Source organism: Panthera leo, chromosome B4 (assembly GCF_018350215.1).
Source record: "Panthera leo isolate Ple1 chromosome B4, P.leo_Ple1_pat1.1, whole genome shotgun sequence".
Classification (NCBI taxonomy): domain Eukaryota; kingdom Metazoa; phylum Chordata; class Mammalia; order Carnivora; family Felidae; genus Panthera; species Panthera leo.
Genome location: NC_056685.1, coordinates 74,810,880 through 74,832,735, shown reverse-complemented (window position 1 = coordinate 74,832,735; position 21,856 = coordinate 74,810,880). Strand labels below are relative to the sequence as shown.

The following is a 21,856-nucleotide window of genomic DNA, read 5'->3' as shown; positions in this document are numbered from 1 at the left end:
AGGGTTACCTGGGTGGCTCTGTCAGTTAAGCCACCAACTTCACCTCAGATCATGATCTTCTGGTTTGTGAGTTTGAGCCCCCATCGGGCTCTGCACTGACAGTTCGGAGCCTGGAGCCTGCTTCAGATTGTGTCTCCTTCTCTCAGCCCTTCCTCCGCTCACAGTCTGTCTCTCTGTCTCTCAAAACTAAAAACATTTAAAAAAATTTTAAGAACAAAGTAATGTATTTAGTCCTAAATATACCAAATGCTGCTTATTAGCTATTTGACATTTTGTTAATTCAGTCTTCCAAACCTGGTGTGTGTGTGTGTGTGTGTGTGTGTGTGTGTGTGTGTGTTACAACACATCTCTATTTGGACTAGTCACATACAGAGAGTTCAGCAGCCACATATGGCTAGTGGCTCCCGCAAATTGGACAATGCGGCTGCAAGGCCTACTTCAGATAGCACCTTGTCCTTGAAGTCAACCTGACCATCTCTCAAGCAGCATTAGTGACTCCTCCTCAATGCCCTCTCAAGCCCCCTATCCATGCTACCTTGAAACCTACAAGTCAAGCTCCTTGACGAATTCCAGATTGTTGCCTGAGAATTTGCTCTCACAGCGATTGTCTGGCATACAACGATCGGTTATTAAATGTCGGGGTAATTAATGAACCCGTGTGCAAAGAACCCCGTGGGAGGCCGAGGGCCGGGACCGAAAATGGTCAGTCAGGGAGCGGGCGCGGGTGGGCGGCCACCGTAGGCTGGATCCGGCGTCCCGGGGCGGCGGGCGCGGAGGTCCCCGGCTCTACCCGCCTGAGCGATGGGGGGCGTGGGGGCCACGGTCCACCCCCTCCCCCGCCCCCTCCCCCTTGCCGCCGCCGCCGCCGAGCCCCGGAAGCGGGCGGGGATTTCCTGTGCCCGCCCCACCCGCGCCCGCCCGGCCGCCGTCTCCGCCCGTCGCTGGCTCAGCAGCCGGCGGCTCCGACGAAGCGGAGGGCGGAGGGGAGGGGCCGGCGGCGCCCAGGAGGGAGGCACGGGCCGCAGGCCAAGCCGACCGGGGTGAGTGGGGCCGAGCCGCAGTTAGTCGCGGCTGGAGGGAGGGACGCCCGGCTTCCCGGGAAGGCGGGTGGGGGCCCAGTCACCCACGGGGCGGGGAGGAGGATCGACGCGGCCTCCGGTCGCTGCCTTAACCGGGGGGTTGGCCCCACTGACATTCTGTGTCCGGCCTTCGCCCAGGCTTCCCCGTCCCCAGCGTCGCTGTCAGGCCCCGCGGTTCCCGCCGCTGTCACTCGGGCACAGGTTACCCCGTGGCTCCTTTCTCTTGACTTGCTCTTGCCCCAGTTCACGGGAAACCTGTTTTCTGACCTCACTTCCCCTGCCCCGGCTCAGCCTCTCGGATTCTCTGAAATCTGACCCTCTCCAGGGGCACTGTGACAAGAAGAAGGGAAGAAGCAACCTTACTCCGGAGCAGGCGCCCGTCCCGCCCATGCCCCACCCGGGGCGGAGGGCAGGGTTCTCTGACAGAACGGGAGAGACACGTCCTCGTGCCCTTGGGCCACTCATTTTGATACACCGCCTTTTCCCTATTCAACAGCGCCCGCTGCAAAAACTTCTGCAGGTGGCTTGAGCCCCGGATATGTGAGGAAAAGTGAGAAATGCAAGCCCTAGCACCCAGACTCCAGTAGGCCTGGGAACATCCTGGAGCCAGGAGAAACCTGGTTAGGGCTGACACCTTAACTGCCCAGGTGCTGTCTCTGAGAGAGTGAACATGTAGGAAATGCAGTGTGAGGATAAGTAGCCACCCCCTTGCTGCTGAGATTTTTGCCAGCACTTCCACAGGTTTTCTGTGGAAAGTAGTCTCCAGTAGTCTGGAGAGGCTCACAGCTAGCCCAGTAAGCTCTGCAGAAGGAGGCTTCCCATCAAGGGACTGTGCTGCTGGGGGGATGGAGAAATGAGTTTGAGACAGGTGTTCAGATAGTAGCTGTAGGTAAAGCCCTGAGGGAGGATGTTCAAAAGGAGCTTGAGAAACAAGGAAGACCTCCAGTGAAGGGAGGGAATTCGCACCTTATATGTTAAAAATGAGGCAAATACAGGGGCTGGAATTCAGAAGAGAAAGCTAAAATGGAAGTTTCCCTTTATTGCTTTATGGGGAATTTTCCTTTCTCATGAGAAGTCTCTGAAAAGGAAACTTCCTAAGCTGGGAATCAGTCCAGGATGCTCCCATGAGGCCCTGAGACTCCTTTGGACTTCTGAGATGAAAGGATAATTTGTTCCCTTCCTGTGCATTGGGCTTAGGGTTGTCACCTACCTCTTCTGTCAAAGACAAATAGGCAAGAAAATAAATGACTTGACATCTGTCATTACCTATCCTGGGCTTCTGGGTTCTTGCAAATGTCATTGAATGGGTATGAGTGAGCCAGGATAGTTCACCAAGGTTCTGACCTGTTTTTGGAAGCCTTTCATTGGCTCTGACGGCTTCGGTACTGAATAAAAATCACACCACACACACACACACACACACACACACACACACACACACACACACTGATGTTGCCAAGTAGAAGGGCTCTCTGTGCCATCTCATAGACTGTTTATCTGCCAGGAGGCAGGGAATCCCTTGTCAACAACACGTGAGACCTGCCCTAACCCCTAAGATGTCCAGAGAGGAGAAAAGCCCACAGCCTGGTCCTATGCACCACAGGATTATTATTAAGAATATTTGTTATCTAATCCAAATCTCTTCTCTTGGCAATCAAGAGAATAGACCTGTACACAGAGATAGAAACCACTTCTGTTTTCTCCTAGACAGGAGAAAACTGTATCTGTTGCTTTTAACTTTTTCCCAATGGCCATATTTCCCATCTCTTTCTCCACTTTTGTTTCTTCTGATGGAACATACTCTGGCTTCTTCACACCCTTCTTTAAAATTGAATATATTTTTCTATGAGATCTGACTGGATCTTTCCTGTCTCAGGTTCTTTCTTATGTTTCAACTCATAGGACTTTGAATTCACTGCGAGGTCATATTAGCAGCAACTATTTCCCCTTTATCCACTTTTGGTTCAAACACTTTCTCTTCTTTTTTACTTTTCTCCATCAGACATCGACTCCCCGTTGACTAACAATTTCTCCTATCTGTCAGGGTTGCTTGGGAGTTTTACCCCTGCTTTCTGAGTTATTGGTCTTTGTACCACATTTATTACCAGTTCTCATTTTCTGCATCAGAGTAAGAGGTTGTGTCCCTTTGTTGAGGCTTAAATGAGGTGTCATTTGGTTTAGTCTCATAAGGGAGGTGTGTGCTCCTGACACACACATACCTTTGCCTGGGACTGCCACCTATAGTAGTCATTTCATTCTGAACCAATTGATGAGAATGGATTTGTGGCAGAAAATCTTACATGTGATTATACCCATTTTTGTTGAGTGGAAGTCAGTGCATATTCTTTCCTGCATGTGTCCAGATTGCTTACTTTATTGTATTTTCAGTGGTTGAAATTAAATGAATAGCTTTTGAATTTCCAGGATTGTTCTTTTTTTTTTTTTTTTTTTTTTTTTCAAATGAAGTTCTTACAGCCATCAGGGATATTCTGTATCTACCATGAGGTCCCCAAAATAACTGTTAGTGACTTTGCTATTTAGCACCTGCTCATTTCTTAATTTCTCCAAGAAGCCTGGCCCAGGCTTAGTTGATTGGAACACACCAAGCTTTTAAAATTCATCTTCCATCACGCTTCTCGTACCCAGTTTCATCTTTTATCCCTAGGGCTGTTTTCCATAACTCCCTTAGGAGCATTACCCCTTTACATTTTTAATGGGCACAGCTGATAATGAATTTGTTTCAGGTCACAATTTGGGTTTGCAGCAAAGATGCTTTCAGAACAAACAGCAGTCCTGGGGACAGGATGGGAGTCAATGAATGTCCAGCTGGATGGAACAGAGCCTCAGGTGGAAAGGGGAAGTCAAGAAGAGGGGCCATGGAGAACAGCACCAGGGCCACTGGAGCACCTGTGCTGTGACCTTGAAGAGGAGCCACAGTCCCTTCAGGAGAAGGGTAAGAGCCTGGAGGGTGTGTGTGTGGGGGGGGGGGGGGGGGGGGTTGGGTAGCGGGGAGGGGAGAGCACAGTACAAAGAGTAGTCTCTTAATCTATGTTGAAAGCAGAGTTAAAATCCCCAAATTGCCATGGACTGAACACCATAACCAGTACCAGGACTAGTTCATTCTTCCTGCGCCCTGGTCACAGAGTATAAGGAGCTCCTGGGTTCTGTAAACCATGAAACTGGGTTTCTCCCGTTTCTTGCATAATCATTCCCTCCACATGCTGCAAGTGCATGGTTAGTGGTATTGTATGTGGGAGACAAAGGAAGTGACAACAGCTCTGATTACTGTTGAGAACATACCTAGTGAGATGCACTTTACTAGGTGAAAATTACATTCAAATAATATAAATTCAAACCACAGCTAGTCCAGTAGAGATGGCTGGCATATAAGTTCTACTAAAAACCACTCAATACCCTTGCAGAATATTTTGAGTAAAGGTCTCTTCCACTAGGTGTATGCATTTGAATTTTATCAGTGGGCAAAAATACAGGACAATGTGACCCTTAAGCTCCTTTAACATGGGCCCAGTCTCTTATTGGGAAACGGTGGATGGTCCATCTCTAGTGGTTCCTCTTTCCTCTCTTCAGCTCAGTCGGCCCCCTGGGTTCCTGCCATTCCCCAGGAGGGGAGCACCGGAGATTGGGAGATGGCAGCTGCACTTCTTGCGGCAGGATCACAGGTGGGCCGTGTGCTTCCCTTAGCCTCTCCCAGGGTCTCATCTCGACTGCCTTTCTGTAGCCTCAGCATCACCCTATTGATTTGTTATTTCGCATGATCACTAATAGTATCCCCATCTTATAACTGAGCAGATTCTTTCCTTTCCAAGGGGCTCATCATACCCTTGAAAAAATGAGTGGAGGCTTGACAAGAAGAGGGTGAATTCCTAGAGGTTAATTTGTTTTTAATGGATGGTTGTGCTATCCCTAGAGGGATTTTAAGAACAATTTATTAATGTCTTTTAAGAAAAAAAATCTGGAAAGATTAGGAAAAGATGACCTGAAGGAAGTTTGGAAGAACATAAAATAGGCAGGACTGGGTGGACAGTGGAGCATTTATGGAAAAAAAGAGAAAACAGAAAGATGTAAAGAGGGGCAGAGCCAGAGAGATTTAGATTCAGAAGGCAATGGAAGAACCACAGAAGAACTACACTCCCAGAATGCTTACCATACTGTGGTTCTCTAAACGCTTTACGTATTCTAACCCATTTAACCCTGAGAGAAACTCAATTATGCCCATTATACAGATGAGAAAATAGGGTAGGATAAGATTGAAGCACTTGTGTACGGCCAAACTGCTAATAAGTGGCAGAGCCAGGAGTCATTTGGCTCAAGAATCTGGGCTTCTAGCCACCATACTATGCTACCTCAAAAGATAGGGATATGGCATGATGGGTGGAGGGCGAGAAAGAATGTTTTATCTATATGATTTTGTGCTGATAGAAAAGGAAAGGTCAAGTGGAGGAAGGAGATGTTAGTACCCAATTTCTGCAATGAAAAAAATAAGGCAAGTGGGAAGCACTGGGCAGACACTGTAATTAAACAGAGGGAGCAATGAGCAATGAGGGAGCGTGCCTCCAACTTGCCATGGTCCCAGTGGGAAACTCCTCAAGAGACGTTATCCTTACTCACTGACCATTACTTTTACACCTCTGTTCATTTACCCTTCACCAAAACTGTATGCCCTATCTCTGGGAAATTCTCTTTCTAGATGCTCCTGTGCCTCTCTCCTCTACTATCTCAGCATTTTATACTGAGATCACATTTTCCTTAATGAACAATTACTAACAGATGATGCTACATTTTGTTTCAGGGCCTGGTAACCATCAAGGATGTATCACTGTGCTTCTCTCAGGAGGAGTGGCGGAGCCTGGATCCTTCTCAGACAGACTTTTATGGAGAATATGTCATGCAGGAAAACTGTGGGATAGTGGTCTCTCTAAGTAAGCATAATCTTCCCTAGCCACTTTTATAAGATTATACTCTGGGAGGATGGAGCCATCTGCTCTAGAGCTGATGCTCTAGAGTGTCTGTCTAGGGTACTTTCCCTGGCTGGCAATATGTGTAAGCTTTCACCAGAGAAAGAGCATTAAGCCTAATTCAAGGAAAATGGAAGTGAGGTGTCATTTTTTATTTTTATTTTTTAATTTTTTTTAACGTTTATTTATTTTTGAGACAGAGAGAGACAGAGCATGAACAGGGGAGGGGCAGAGAGAGAGGGAGACACAGAATCTGAAACAGGCTCCAGGCTCTGAGCTGTCAGCACAGAGCCCGACACGGGGCTCGAACTCACAGACCGTGAGATCATGACCTGAGCCGAAGTCGGACGCTTAACTGACCAAGCCACCCAGGCACCCCGAGGTGTCATTTTTTAAAAACAACAGCAAAATAATGCTGAATTGTGGAGAAGAGAACTTTAGGCTCACCTTGGTTGGGAATTGGGAGATTCTTAGAAAGCAGAGAGGACATTTAAGTGATAGAACTGAGTCCTTGGAAACTCAACGGCCACCTAGGGTAAGATGGGAGTCTGGGGGTAGGACGGCTCTAGTAGGGCTAATTAAGTGAAGTTAAACACAGTTGTGCTAGTATTTGAAATTCGAGTGGAATTTGAGTAGAAGAGAACAGACACACTAGGGAAGAGAATGTGATTTTCTAAAAGAAAGAAGAGGGACTTAAGAGAAATCACATGGGGGCTTGGGGAGAGAGGCCTATATCTGGCCTTCTTTTATCTTCAGTTCCAAGGAGTAATCTAGGAAATAGCTTTTTGTCAGAAATAGATAATTACAGTTGAATTCATTGACATCTCTGTTTTCCTTTCCCATGGGCAGGATTTCCAATTCCCAAGCTGGACATGCTTTCTCAACTAGAAGGAGGGGAAGAACAATGGGTCCCTGACCCCCAAGACTTAGAGGAGAGGGACATCCTGAGGGTCACATATACAGGTAAGCACCTACAATAGACTTTCAGCCACTTCCTTCACCCCTCTTGGAGTGTCATCATTACATGTCCGTCTAATCCCTCCTCTGCTCAGCGAGTTACGGAGTCAAAAAGTATAGAGATATTTTTCTTCAACGGCAAGACAGTGTAGCAGAAAGGTTTAGAAGGCAGGCTCTAGAGCCAAACTTTGTGGATTGTAATCTAGGACCACACCTGGGGGACCTTGGAAAAGAAATTCACCCCTCTTTGGGTTCCTCATCCATATGTTACTGTGAGATTTAAATATGTTAACATAGTAGAACAGTACCAGGCACATAATAAGCACTCAATAAATGTTAGTTGTTGTTGTTATTGTTGATGTTATTGTAAATGCTTTCCAAAATGTCTCTTGTATTGCTGACAGGTGGTCACTCAGCCAGTGAGGATTGCAGCACATTTCTTAACTCTCTCCACCTATGCTCATAATAATAAATAAATAGCAACAATAGCATAGACCATTTACTAAGTGCTCACTATGTGCAGGTACTCTACTATCTATCTTATAACATTTATCTTATAATTATTCCCATTTTACAGAAGAGAAAATGAAGGCTTACAGAAGTTAAGTGGGAAAGCTGAGATTCAGAATTGGGTAATCTGCTTCCTAAGTCTAGGCTTTTAACCTCTGCACCTCTTGCACTGTCTTATACAACATTAGAGCCTGTTCTCTCAGCCCTTGTGGGGTAAGGTTTAGGCCCTAACAGGAATCATACTACCTCACCTATGACTTGGGTCCTGGGGTACTCTCTTGTGACTCCCCTCTTGGGGTTGGTATTTTCCCTTCTCCACAGGAGATGGCAGTGAGCACGAGGGTGATACCCCTGAACTAGAAGCAGAACCTCCCAGAATGTTATCTAGTGTGTCTGAAGATACTGTTCTCTGGAACCCAGAGCAGGATGAGAGCTGGGATTCCATGCCCAGGAGCTCCAGAGGAATGCTCCTGGGTCCACCTTTTCTTCAGGAAGATAGCTTCTCAAACCTTCTATGTAGCACAGAGATGGATTCCCTGTTAAGACCGCACACATGCCCCCAATGTGGGAAACAGTTTGTGTGGGGCTCCCACCTTGCCAGGCACCAGCAAACACACACTGGGGAGCGGCCCTACAGCTGCCTCAAGTGTGAAAAGAGCTTCGGGCGAAGACATCACCTGATCCGGCACCAGAAAACCCACCTACATGACAAGCCCAGCAGGTGCTCTGAGTGTGGCAAGAATTTCCGATGCAACTCCCATCTAGCCAGCCACCAGAGAGTGCATGCGGAAGGCAAATCCTGCAAGGGCCAAGAGGTTGGAGAGAGCCCTGGGGCTAGGAAACGGCAGCGGGCCCCACCAGTGCCAAAGTGCCATGTGTGCACTGAGTGTGGGAAGAGCTTTGGCCGACGGCACCACCTGGTGAGACACTGGCTGACCCATACTGGGGAGAAGCCCTTCCAGTGCCCTCGCTGTGAAAAGAGCTTTGGCCGTAAACATCACCTGGACAGGCACCTGCTGACCCACCAGGGACAAAGTCCCCGGAGCAGCTGGGACAGAGGGACATCTGTCTTTTGAGATCTGTTTCTGCTGCAGCTGTGGTCACATCTATCAGCAGCTGGTGCTACCAGGAGTCTCTCCCAGAGTTGCCCCTCTCCTGCACCCCAATGGCCAGAATCATGAGCCCTGGCTCCATGCCTGGAAAGATGAGGTTCCAACATTGGCCAGACATTTCTCACCAGTTCTGTGAGATACCACACAAGATGAGTTCTTTGGGCAAAACTTTAGGAAACAGTGCTTACTACATGGGCTGATATTCAGCCTGAGCCCATTCTCAAGGGAGTTTATTACTGAGGTCCAAGCCGAGTGGTTGGAGCCTATGCTATCCCAGTTAAATATTTGAGTACCACCTTTGTATACTGTAACTATTATATCCTCTCTATATATAGAGAGAAAGACCATATTAGCATATTAAAGACTCTGAGAACTTTCTGGGTACAGGGAATTGTTAAGCCTCTTTTAATGCAGTGTTTCCTAAATTTATTTGACCTCAGTATCCTTTCTATCTTACATCCCACAGAACTGGTGACTCCATGAAACACACTGGTGAACACTGGGTTAGAGAGTAATGAGGAAACAGGAAAGAAATAGTGATCAGGTACCCAGAGTCCCCCTTTTTTTATCCAAATGAAAGCTGAGGGGCAGACCTCATTCCTGTGTGGGTCCATCACCCTTAACCAGATCATCGAAATATACATCCACACCTCTTACCCCTACCTCCTGAAAAATAGAAACAAGAACCTTTTCACCCCCTATTCCTACTCTCTTCATCCTCTTCATACCTACATACGATGAGATCACCCTACATACAATGCTAAGAGATGGACTTATACCCGCAAGTAACCCAGGCCCACACGGAAGAAAAAACTTTATCCCCTTGAACAGACCCCTCTTCTCTTATCTGTGTCTTTATGTGTCTATGTGTATCTGTGTGCAGGGTCTTTGAATTCAGAGAGCATGCAAAGTGCAAACTGTACAAGCTAGATTTTCTAGGGGCTGTTTTCTGGGGATGAGGGTAGTAGGGATTGTATGGGAGTTTTTGTTTTGTTTCAAGATAGGAAGTAAGCTGAGCAATTAAGAGAGCCCTCATGGAAAGGGTTAAGTGATGGGTTAAGTTGTGGGAGTTGAGATATAATGTCTTCCCCAGTATTAGTAAGATCAAGACAAACGTGGATATGTATGTCTAGGTCTGACTCTCCTGGCCACAGATTCTTTTGGCCTGGGAGGAGAAAGAAAGACCCATCCTCAGTGAGGTGAGCTGTTTCTTGTTGATTTCAAGTAAGTTGCATATAGAAGCTTCGTGCTTAGTGGGTTTCTTTGTCTTGTTTTAGTGCTGGGAAATTAGGGCAGGAATCACAGTGCTTGCAGGTTGTTGTCATCATTCTTATCTGACCTTGATTGCCTCATCAAGGAGACAGTTTTTCTTGGGGATCTCATTCTCCCAGAAACAGAACTTGAGGGAAATGGCTATGGTTTAGCTTTTCAGCTGATGCAGGGTAATGCATTGGGTTTTCTTCCCAATTCTGGACACGTATCCACACTAAGACTCTTAACTCCAGGACTTACATAAGTATTCTAGCATCTGTTGGTTGATAAGTTGGTCATTGTTTTGCTTTATTGATAATGTGTTAATACCAAGCTTATAATTTAAAAATGATCTTGTATGAAAGAGCAGTTTGGGGTTAGGGAGAGAAAGGAGCAAAGTGGATGAAAGTGGGGTAGTTTCTCTTTAATGCTTAGACTCTGGTTTGTCCTTAACTTATTTCTCAACCACAATTGGTGGAATTAACTAGAGAGGCAAGAGGAAGTAAGCTGCAACGATCTAGTTTAATGACTGTCTCATTTGCTTAGGAAAAACTGGGTGAATCACAGCTCTTCAGAGTTCTGGACCCAGATGGAGCTGAAAATAGGGCCATTTTGTTGACTTGGCTCCTTAGAGTGTATATGAGTTGAGCAGCCGAGCCCCTGCCTCCCTTCTCCTGCTCAGAGCAGCCTTCCTTCTTTGCTTGGAATGTACTGTTCTTGCTTACATTCCTAGTAATAGAGCAAAATGACCAGCCCTTTATAAAGTCCTCAGAGAAAGGAACATTTTAGGATTAGTATTAGGAGATACCCCAGGGACTAGGAGAGTATTGGATTCCAGTGGTAAAACTGGGCTATACCATTTCTTTTACCCTCCCACTACACCTCATTCATTAATGTAGATCAGCTCTATGTAAGCAATGGTTCAGAACCTGTTTTAGATCATAGACCCTTTTGAGAATCTGATAACCAGAAACTCACTTTTTGAGAATAATAGACATTAGCAATTCACTCTGCTTTATATATACATTTAGCAGGTTCAGAGCCTATCCGTGGAATTACTAATCTGGGATCATAGGGAGTTACCCTGACCCAGTATGGTCGTTATATATTTGTGTCAAGAATTACAGGGCAAGGATCGCTAAATATTTTAAGGACTAAGATATCAGAGGCAATAGGGGATAAAGACAGAGTCTAGTCTTTAATGACTACAAGAGTATTGCTTACATTCTACTTATATTTTTTAAAACGATGACATGCTAACAAATCCAGCTCCTCACAAACTTTGTTTTAAAGACCTGTGGGAGGTGACTCCCTGTACTATCAGATTACACCTCTTAATAACCAAATGTTAACCTCCAGCCTTTGATCTGTTTTAGTAAATGTAAGGAGAGTAAGCGAAGCCCCCAAAGTGTGGGGGCAGTCGTAATACCCAAATGAAAGGCATCATGGAGTCTAAGGGCCTTCTGCAGAAAGGACATCTTAGGGCATTTCTGGTATACCACTGTCTTCTCTACCTCGGTCCAACACCACTTTCCTTGGATGAAAAATAAAATAAGCAACAGCCATCAGATGGGTGAATAGATTTGAATGATTTGTCCCATAGGGAATCAGTCTCAAACTCCCATCTTTCTCTCAACTTGCTTTGCCACGTGTCCACCCATCCCCTTTAAATAAAAAAACTGTCTCTGTGTTCTCTCTGGGCAAATGTAAAATGGGGAAGTCCATCTTCAGAAACCTGTCACCTTTTCTTTCTGTGGTGCCTCTACCCTGTTCAGGGCCCAAGTGTCCTCCCCTTTCTATTCCATCAAAGTATGTCTTCAAAGAATCCCTTACACTGGAGGAAATAACTCAAAGTATTAGCTTTTCCCAAAGTCATTTACATTTTAAGCCTTAGCTCTGATAGTAGAAGTGGAAAGAAAAAGTTTTCCCTTGTTTAGCTCCTTCCGGGAGCTAAAGGGGTGATAATTTGTGACAAAGTCCTTTTCTTTCCAGCACTTCTGCACTCAAACCACTGTTTCCTTATTTCCATCAAGGGCAAGGTGAGCCCTGACTCAGAACCAGAGATGCCAGAAGATATGTTCTTTCCATTCCTATTCAGATGAATGCACTGGATGGGGGTGAGTGGAGCTGGGCAGTAACAGAAAAGTGAAATCTATTCCCATATACCCCTTAGAGATCCTGAGCTGGCAAAATTTCCTTCTATTCCTGGAGTGCTATATTAGGCCTTGGGTTTCAAAAGGTGGTCTCTGAACCAGCAACATGGACATCACCTGGGAACTTGTTTTAGAAATGCAAATTCTCAGGCTCCATCCCAAACAAACTGAATCAGACACTGGGAGTGGAGCCCAGCAATCGGTCTTCACTTGCCTTCGAGAATATCTGATGTATACTAAAGTTTGAGAATCACTGGCTAGGAGATTCAAGTTCCACTTCAATCAGTGGTACCTCACCCTCTTCAAATGGGGAGAAAGGGAGGGAAATCTTTAAACCCCTGCTGCCAGATTTATTTTCTGCAACCTCTCCAGGCTAGTTTCTCTTCATTTCTGGTTCCCTTGAGTCCCAAGGTCTTCCCGCACCCTTAAATCGGTGAAAGGACTGGGTTAGGCAACAATTTTAGAAATTGTGTGTTTGGGGGCGGGGGCAACTACCAATGTGCCGTGACTTACTGGGGCTAGAGCTTCTAAAATGGGCCCTGAGGATTCACGGGTCCAGAAATCTGAAAGGATAAAAAGGAGAAGATACCTCAAAGAAAGGAAATCCAATGTAAAACTGAAAAACTAACATCCAAGGAAATGGTCCTCCTTTGCTAGTTAGTGGTCCTTCTCCAGGCCTAATAAGTTGCCCTGGAGGCTTGCAAGGTGGATATTTAGCACAGGATAGAGGGTATGGCCAGCTCTCCCAAGCCCTTAAGGAACCAAGTTTTCCAACCTCACAATTGCATTGGAGACCAATGAGGTACCATGCAAGGGATTTCTAACCATGAATTGGCATACCCTGTGGACAAGGGCAACAGAAGTACTGGAGAGTCCCCAGGACACAAGAAAGAACCAGGCTCATTTAGTAATATGTGACAGAAGTGAGATTTGAACCCAGACTCTGTTTACCAGGTAGAGTTGTAATCAATTAAGCCATGGCACCTGTGTCAAAAATGCATTTCCTGCTTGAAGATTCTGTCCAATTCAGGCTGCAAGAAGGGGCCTGTCTTGCAGGCCCTGGTCCTGTTACCTCTAGCTCCTCTTCTAACCAAACTCATGAGGACAGACTGAACTAAAATGACCACTCCTGTGGGGCTCTCCAAGGTCAAAAGGTTGGAGTGAACCTACGTCTCTTTGGAGGTGATCAGCTCCTCTCCCCAAGATGGAGAAGCTTGGCTACAGTTTTCTTCAACTCCAGTCTTCAGGGTCTCTCTCTCTTGCTTTTCCAGTTACTGCCCTCATTTTCCCAATAAATGGAGCTCCTCCATTCTTCACTCCCATTTCTCTTTTTCAGTTGGTTTGGTTTAGTAGCTTTTCGTTTTGTTTTGCCTGGGGAATGCTTCACCTTCCTAAGGATATATGTTCTTCCCAATCCCTATCCTTCTCTTTCCATCATAGTTATTGTCTTTAGGCTTCTAGCTAGTTCCGTTCCACCGTGAGCCCCTCCATCCCTCTGCCTGCTGTCCAGTTTGTCAGCTGTAAGCCTACAAAGCGGGGTCAAGTACTCATACTTCCCACTTTCTTCCCTCCAGTCCTTGGCTTGGCTCTAGCAGCTCAGCTGCCATCTTACCACCCTGCATCTCTTTCTCTCTCTCACCCTTCCCCACATCCTAACCTGGCTAAGAGGTTGTCCATACTGCCAAGTCCAGGCCCTACACTCCATTCCCTACAGGCTCTTCTTCCCTAGATTTAGCTTCCAAAGTAGGGTTCTACTTTTTGCTACTCTAATTTACTCAATCTCTTCCTGTCTTTTGTGGCTCCTGAGAATCCCTCTCAATTTTATAAGCCATTTTTGGCAATCTCACTATGTGCCAGGCACCGGCTCTTCCAGGCCTGGGAAATCAAGTGTGACCATGGTCCCTGTACTCAGCATGTTCCTCAACTGAGCCCTCCCCTGGCACCACTTTCCTGCCATGTCTCATGATACTGCACACCAAGGCACACTCTTCCAGGAAGTTTTGGGAGTGTATGCCCACTTGCCATCCAACCCAACTGCTCTGTGCCTGCTGGATTTCTAGCTCTTGTCTGACTTGATTCCCTCTGATGGACTGTGAATTTCCCATGGGTTACCCACTGGGGACCTTTGTCTGTATCCTTAGGGGTCTCTAATATGCTCCCTATGGTCCCTGTCAGTTGAATAAAGGTCTTATTGGCTGTGTCACTGATTTCCTCTCTCAGTCCTCTCCTCTACTCTTCCCTCCATTCTCAGCTCTTCTCTCATGATCAAAAGACTGCAACAGAGTGGGAGACACCAGACAGCTCTGGGAGGAGTCACACAGTCATACATGAGCCCCTTCACTGCTTCTCCCAAAAACATAAACCTTGAGATGCCACAAATTAGGCCTCCCCATCTCTCTCTTGGTGTCCTGGCTTCCAGATGTCCCTCCTCTGGTCTTCACCCAACCTGGAGCTGGGAAAAGGAGATTGCTGAGCAGGACTGGGCCTAGAGTAAGGCAGGTAAGGGTCTAGGGAGCAAATATAAGAAGGCCCTCCATCTCGGGGTCATTCAAGTGCTGACCCTGCTCTTGGGAGACCCTTAAAGTGCTGAACCCAAGTCTGGAAACTGAGGTGATGATGGTGACTATGAATTGACCCCCTAGGCAAATTTACAGTAATTGGAGATTTGGTGGGGGGAGCCAGAGGAGGCATGCACAGATGGGGTTAGGCAGGAACTGGGTCCACCAGACATACTCACCCTTGTGGATAAAGAGGATGAGCATATGGCAAAGGGGATCAAGAGAATGAGGTAAGAGAATAAAGTTCGTGTGGGAGTAAACATGGGAAGCTGGCATGGACACCACTAGCCTCTGATCCACTGACACAACCTCCCACCTATGGAGCTTCATGGGACATGTGGAAGAAGGGAAGGAGCCATTTCCCAGGCCTTGAGTGCATCCCAAAGGCTTTGCTCTTCCTCCATGGGAGTTGCCTTAATGGAGCTTCAAGCCTACTGTTTAGGGGACAATCTGCCTCTGTAGCTTTCTGAACACCAGCCAGACTGTTTTGGCACCTACCTCAGTGCTTCAGGTTTCCCTATTTTCTTATGTTCACTCTTAACTTCCCACTGTCACTTGGAGTAATACTCTTGACAAGTCTGGTCTTTCTCCTGACCAGAAAAGGAGGAAGGAAGGAATTGACAACAGGGGGAGGAGAAACCCAGCTGTGATTGTTCACTGAGGGCCCTGTTCTTTCTGCCGGCTCCAGTGGTCTATTGGAATCCTGACTTCCTCTCCTTACTCCCCTCTATCAGTGCCTTTCCCAGCCCCATCCACGGCCTCATGCTGAACCCCCCACCCCAGTCTTCAGTTCCTCTCTTCCAAATCCTTTGGCTTTTCTCTTTTTCAAACTCCCTTTCTGACATGGTGCCCCTACATTAATTTCCCAGAATGTCTTCTTGTCCTTGCTAGGCATTTCTAGCCCAACCACACTGCCTTGCCATTTCAGAGCTCCCCAGAGGAGCGGGGACAGGAGAGAGCTACTGCTTTGAGACCACTAACAAATGGAGATGCTTGCATGTTCTGAAAACCCCACAATGTGTTTAAGAACACCCTCCCCCACAAAAATCCTCTAAGTTACCAAAACACTCAATGTAGAAGTGAATCCTAACTTCTGATCTTTACCTACATCGAAAAGATATCTTGGAGAGTTACTGAGTAGATGATGTGGCCCCATCTGACATCAATAATTGTAGACAAGAGAGCACTGGATTCACAGTTAAAAGTCAATTTCTAAAGTGCACATTTTCTAAACATTAGCTTTTTCACTTAAGATCTAAGAGACTGAGGTGAAAATGAAATGAAATAATGCATGCAAAAGTACAAACCATCTTATAAATGAAAAAACTATAACAACTACATGGAATTTTCTACTTTATTTTTGAACAAGTTACAATTTACTTGATTCCGAAAACAAATCCAAAAAAAAAAAAAAGATATAGTAAAGAGTCTCATTTCTACGTATCCTCTACCATTCCCATCACGTTCCCCTCACAGTAGAGAAGCAGTTAGTTTTTTTTGTGTGTATCTTGCCAGAATTTTATACAATTACAAAGAGGTATATTTTCCTCCATTTTACACAAAAGGTAGTATGGTATACTCAATGTCCCAAATTGTTCTTTCACTTAACATATCTTTGGGAGCTTGTCATAATACATAGAGAATCCCCCCTTTTTACAGCTGCATGCTATTTCACTTTATGGAAGCTTCAGTTTAACCAGGCCCCTGGTAAAATTTAGATTATTTCCTTTTCTGTTACTGCAGTGCTGTACTGAATACGTTGGACATAAGTCTTTTCACAAATGCATTTACATCTAAAAGATAAAGTGGTTCTGCTGGGTCAAAGGATATTTGCATTTGTAATTGTAAAAGGGAAATTCCCTCCATTTACACTCTCACTAGTGTTGTGAGTGCCTGTTCCCCCACAGCCTTACCAATGGAGTAGGTTCTCAAAACCTTTGAATTGATTAAAAATGTTATCTTATTGTTTTAATGTGCATCTCTCTTATGAGTAAAATTGTATCTTTTTCATATTTTTAAAGGCCATTTGTATTTTTTGTTAACTGTTTTATCAACAACCATTGAATAGTTGATGCTAAAGGGCATCTAAGCTTTGTTACAACTCTAAAGTCCAACAATTTTCTGATCATCATCATCGACTAGGCAGTTGAAAGCAAAGAATTGAGGTCAGGGATGTTCCATTTGCTCTGACTAAAGTTAAATACCCAAATATGGCACTAGAGTGTGAGCAGTGAGAAGTGGGGATTATGCTTTATCCATCTTTATTCAGCAAAGCACCCAGAATCTTGTAGGCATTTAGTTATTAGTGAACACTTGGGATGAGATTACCTATTCTTGGGAATTCCTTTCACAGAAGTACCCAGCTAGCATTATAATCTAGATAATCTGGATAGCTTGCCAATGAGTAAAGTCATTTCTTATATTTCATTGGAGTACAGCCACCCAAAAGCTTATGAATGAAAAATAATCTGTAGTGACCATTGATAGCTATTACAGTCAGGATCTGACACTTAATAAATTCAATAAATGTACTGACTGAATAGATGGAAATTTGCTTAAATGAAATCATCACAATACAAACAGAACTGGGATGGTTCTTAGGAAATCTAGAAAAATGTTTGCCCCTGTTTTGCATCCCATCTTAGGAGAAAAGGCATCTAGTTCTAGATCATCTGATTCTTTAGGTAAAAACTTGCCAGGACTATAGGGGCATCTGGGTGGCTCAGTCAGTTAAGCACTCAACTTCGGCTCAGGTTATGATCTCATGGTTTGTGGGTTTGAGCCCCGCATCAAGCTCCACACTGACAGTGTGGAGCCTCCTTGGGATTCTCTCCCCCTCTCTCTGCCTCTCCCTGATTCACACTTTCTCTAAAATAAAAATGAAATAATAAAACCTCCCAGGACTATAAAGGGGCAATACATCTGGCTATCACAAGGACATCTGATTAACTTTGTTCTAATTGTGTTCAATAGACAATGTTTTTCACAGCCTCTTTTCAGATGGCTCCCTATTCTCTGATTCCGTTTGCTTCATTCTGCTACTCACAGACAATTCAAGAACACAACCTAATTACAGCAGGGGGAAATTTCAAAGTTCAAATCATCTATAGATGAGATATACTTCAAGCATTTTACTATTAGCTTTGCATAGGTTTAAAGTGGTAATTCTTATTTAAGGGTGTGAGAGGGTGATTATTAGCATCACTAAGCTTTCTTTTCTTCTTGGGTGGTTGTTTTGTTTTGTTTTGTTTTTTGTAAATACACATACTCTGTTCCCCCTTGTAGGTGATATCAGACTCTTGGCAAAAGCTTGGTCAGGTACACTCTGAAAAAGCTCCCCAGGTTGTCCCAACACCTTCCCACCTCCAACGATCATTCTCACCTCTTTTCAAGAATAAAAAGCACCTTCCCAGTTGTTCCCTTTCCCCTATTTGTTTGGCTTCAGTTGGAAACAGCGTCATTTCCCTGAACCAGCAACTGTGATATTTACTTCCCTAGGGACCACTTCCGTGTCCTGTCATGACCTATGGCATGAGAACTACTCCCATGCTGCTCTTAACCTTTGCTTTCAGAACTAAAAGAAATCATACATTTGCCCCATATTTGATATATAGTGTTCAATGCCTGTTTTTTTTAAGAAAAGCAAAAGACTTAGCTATTCATTAGCCTTCCCCATCTTATACTTCTGATAAGCATTCTATAAATCTTTGTTGCTTGTTTTGCATTCATAAATCTTGATAATATCCTCTCTTATAGTTAGTGCTTTCCCAGTTGATAACTCCTTTACTGAATTTTGGCAAGAAAAGCCTATGTCATGATATTTTAAGTACTTCTTATTTTACTAACACTTAAAATCATCCTAGCCCAATTGCAACTCTTTTTTTACAGAGAAGGAAAACCAAGCTATGAACAGGTAAGTAACAACTCAGCCAAGGTCAGAGTGGCAGAACTTTGACTAGAATCCTGGTCTCATTAAGTACTGATCCTGTATAGTTTTCTGCTATAGTCATTATTACATAATCACAAATTATTTATACTCATTAAAATCTCAGTAATGAGCACCTACCCTGTGCTAGATGCTTTCACACTCTCCTTTAAGTGAAGATTAACATATAAGACAAAGTTTTAAAGTTAAGATTATCAAGTCAAGCAAAAACTATAAACCCATTACAATTTTGGGAGAAGGGCCTTTTTCCTAAAAGGAATTTCAGTTAAGAACACTTTGGATCAGTGAGACCACTCAACTTAAAGGTTGTCTATTTTCTTGTCCCAACGATGCCCCCCACTTTGCTCTTTACATACCCTTCTCCCCAAAACTCAATTTGGATTTGATAGGGTGTCTAACGTTAATTCAGTACTTCTATCTAATCTCGTCAAGTTGCCGCTTTTCTTCTACCTATTTTCTTTTTTCCTTCTGAAAGGCATTTTCCCAGGTCCTGAAGCAGGAACAGAATCCCAACATCTCCTTGTCTCTTCACTCCATATGCCTCTGCTATAGGTCTCACCTCACCACCCACCCTTACCCTTCCTGGTACAGCAAAGACGAAACAGACACAATGTAGTGGAAAGGTCTTGTGTATAGTTTTGTCCACTTCAGTGTGTGAGAGCTGCTCTCATTAGAGCCTAAGGGGAAAGGCATCTGTGCCTGGAGGAAGGGAAATTGCTCCCACACTACAGGCTCCCGGCTGTATACGGAGGACTTTAAGCTTTAGTAGAAGTCTTTGTGCGAACAGCCCTTGGGTCATGCATGGGTCTTCCCCTGACCGCTAAAATTTAGGTCACTTTTAACCAAGGATGTCTTCTGGATAGTGCGTTTTACCAACGTCTCCTGGTCCTGCTGCTTCTCTTCCCTGGGCTTCGAGCTTGGCCTCTTCTCTCGGGTTCTAGGCCTGATGTCTTCCTTCATGGTCCGACCTCTCCCCTGATTCATCACCTTGGCCCTTGCTCCCTCCTTGGCTTTGGAACGCACCGAGTCCTTGGCTCGTGGCCTGACCTTCCTCATCCTCGTGTTTCCCTTCGTGCTCCGTCTCCATAATTCCCTGGCCTTCTTGGCCGCCCTGCGATGCGTGCTGCGCCTCCGTGGGCTCCGTGGCCTAGGAGGAGTCCTCCTCGAAGAGCGCACGCCCCCCTCCAACCTCAGGCGTCCAGGCTTTCTCTTCGTCTTTGGACTCTTCCAAACCCTGAAGTAGCCGGAGGCATCGCTACCGCTGACTCGGAGAAGCGTGCCCTTAACATCTGACCTGGGTGCTTCGCCTGAGTGTCGGCACTTCCGGCGCACTTCGTAGCCAGCATTTCCGAGCTCCTTCTTGAGAGTGGCCAGAGTCAGCCCTTTGTGTGCTGTGATGGCTCGGAGCAACAACTGGGACACTTTGAGCACCGAGGGTGGACCCCGCCTTGGCGGTGCCCTGAGGGTTTTTTCCGTGGCCTGCTGGGTTTTAACTTCAGTGCCTTTGGATTCACCAGTGGGCCCAGGCACCTCAGCCATGGCCCCGCTCCCGCTTCCGCGGGGCCACTGCTCTGGGCCTCCCCAGCCAAGGCGGGAGCTAAAGCTGAGACTGGCTGGACCACGTCACAATGGCAAGGCCCCACAGAGATGTTCAGGTCCTGGTTAGGGAGCAGCCACCCAGGTAGGGTGTCCAATCAGACTTAACTTTCTTCTAGGTCTAAACCAATCCAGATCCTCAGCGCCTCTGCACCCATAAGAATCACCCTTATGATCCCAGGGTGTGTTCGCCCCGCCCCTTATTGTGCTACCACTTCTTGACCTTGATCTCAACCATTTACTTAAGTTCACTATTTTTCCGTGGTCCTGAATACCATTGACCCACATTTCCCTAAGGTGAAAGAAGCTGCCCCCAACTATCTAAAACAGGTCATATGATGCCTTTAAAAAAAAAAATGTGGTAGTCTAGCAAACAACCCCCGACCTAGAAACTCCCACCTTTTCCGCCCACCAGTTAGAGATCTATGGTCATGCCTCCCTGATGTGTCTCATGACACGGTGGATTCTATGCAAGAATATGAAGGAAAGAAGGCACCAATAAACCACTACCCTAAACAATGATTCCTACATCTGAAATTCAGATGCCTCATTCGGTTGGATTGGAACAGTCCAGTTTACAAATAGCCTAAGAACTCTGGTATAATCATTATTCTTTGAGCAGACTTTGCTTTCCTGCCTCTTGTCCTTCTTCTTAGATTGCCCACCCCTTTTCTCTGCCCAGTATGCCTGCTCATCTTTCAGAGTCCTGCAAAATACCTTTTTCACTGAAGCCCCCTCATATTCTTTTGGTCAAATGATTTCTCTCAACTACCACATTAAAATTTTGCAATGCTATACTGCATTTTCTTTATTTTAAATTAATTCGGTACTAGAGGATACAATGAGGCACAATAGTTTTAACAAGAAAACAGCCTAGACTCAGAGCTGTAAGACATAGACACATACCCCAGCTCTTGAACAGCCATGTGGCATTGCTAAATCCCTCCATATCCTTGGATCTGACTTTTTTATCTTAAAAAAAAAAAAAGCCAATAATACGTTCCTACCAACATCACAGAATTATTGCAAAAATTCAGAAGAGGTGATGGTAGATGACAAAGGACTACCCAAATATAAGGCATAACATTAACTTTACCCTGAATGTTTATGTCTTTCCAACTAAATTAAAAGGTCCCTGAGAGCCAAATAGCCTTTGAATTTCTATGGTCCATGCTGCACTCAACATTATTCTTTATTAAACACAGCAGGCATTTAATTGAGTCTGTGTAAGCTCCTCTCTGGTGAGGAGACTTTCTCTGGATTCAAAGGAAACTCCCAGAAAATCTGGAGAAAGGAGCAGGATGAATCTCAAAGGGTTGAAAAGGAAGCTAGTTGCTCAAGGACTTATTATTTTGGACACAGTTTAGTTGGGAATTATTCAGAGAACACTTCAAATTGCAAAGCATATCCTACTTCTCCAAAGGACATTCACATATACCCAGCAGTCACGGGCTAGACTGTGACATAGTTTCTCCCAGGAATAAAAGTGCTAGAAAGTAGCTTAGACCAGTGCTTCTTAAACTTTAATGTGTACTTCAGAAAGTACAGATTCCAGTACATTAGGTCTGGAATGAGGCCAGAGGTTTTATCTTTCCAACAAGCTCCTAGGTAGTTCCATCTGGTTATAAAACAACCCTTAGAGGGAGTGGGGAGGAGACAGAACAGGAGAGGCAAGAGATTAGATTGGAAAGGTAGGTTAGGGCCAAGGTGTGAAGGAC

At 45.2% G+C, this 21,856-nt stretch overlaps 3 protein-coding genes across 3 annotated transcripts in view; 2 read left to right on the top strand and 1 right to left on the bottom strand.

Annotated features, from left to right (window-relative positions):
* Positions 1–1,394, top strand: part of LOC122225383 (olfactory receptor 8S1-like) — a 31,237-nt gene extending 29,843 nt beyond the window's left edge. Inside the window, exons 2-3 of the mRNA XM_042948297.1 lie at positions 602–822; positions 871–1,394. Coding sequence (XP_042804231.1) covers positions 602–822; positions 871–1,394 — 745 coding nt within the window. The remainder of the gene's footprint in view (positions 1–601; positions 823–870) is intronic.
* On the top strand, positions 952–16,608 carry ZNF641 (zinc finger protein 641). Its single transcript, XM_042946370.1, has 6 exons — positions 952–1,040; positions 3,824–4,032; positions 4,668–4,759; positions 5,890–6,019; positions 6,905–7,018; positions 7,844–16,608. The coding sequence occupies exons 2-6, from the start codon at positions 3,849–3,851 to the stop codon at positions 8,596–8,598; spliced, it is 1,275 nt and encodes a 424-aa protein (XP_042802304.1). The 5' UTR covers positions 952–1,040; positions 3,824–3,848; the 3' UTR covers positions 8,599–16,608.
* Positions 16,609–19,155: 2,547 nt separating this feature from the next.
* Positions 19,156–20,236, bottom strand: LOC122224486 (testis-specific H1 histone; the record flags this gene model as incomplete). The annotated part of the gene is given in 2 exon segments (XM_042946374.1): positions 19,156–20,110; positions 20,113–20,236. Coding segments are annotated over 2 exon segments (897 nt in total), but the record flags the coding sequence as incomplete, so codon positions are not given.
* Between the last annotated feature and the right edge of the window lie 1,620 nt (positions 20,237–21,856).

Excerpts from the sequence above, each read along its gene's own strand:
- ZNF641 (XM_042946370.1), top strand. The coding sequence starts at position 3,849 with ATGCTTTCAGAACAAACAGCAGTCCTGGGGACAGGATGGGAGTCAATG. Across the intron at positions 4,033-4,667 it reads ACAGTCCCTTCAGGAGAAGG|CTCAGTCGGCCCCCTGGGTT; the intron begins GTAAGAGCCTGG and ends TCCTCTCTTCAG. Across the intron at positions 6,020-6,904 it reads TGGGATAGTGGTCTCTCTAA|GATTTCCAATTCCCAAGCTG; the intron begins GTAAGCATAATC and ends TCCCATGGGCAG.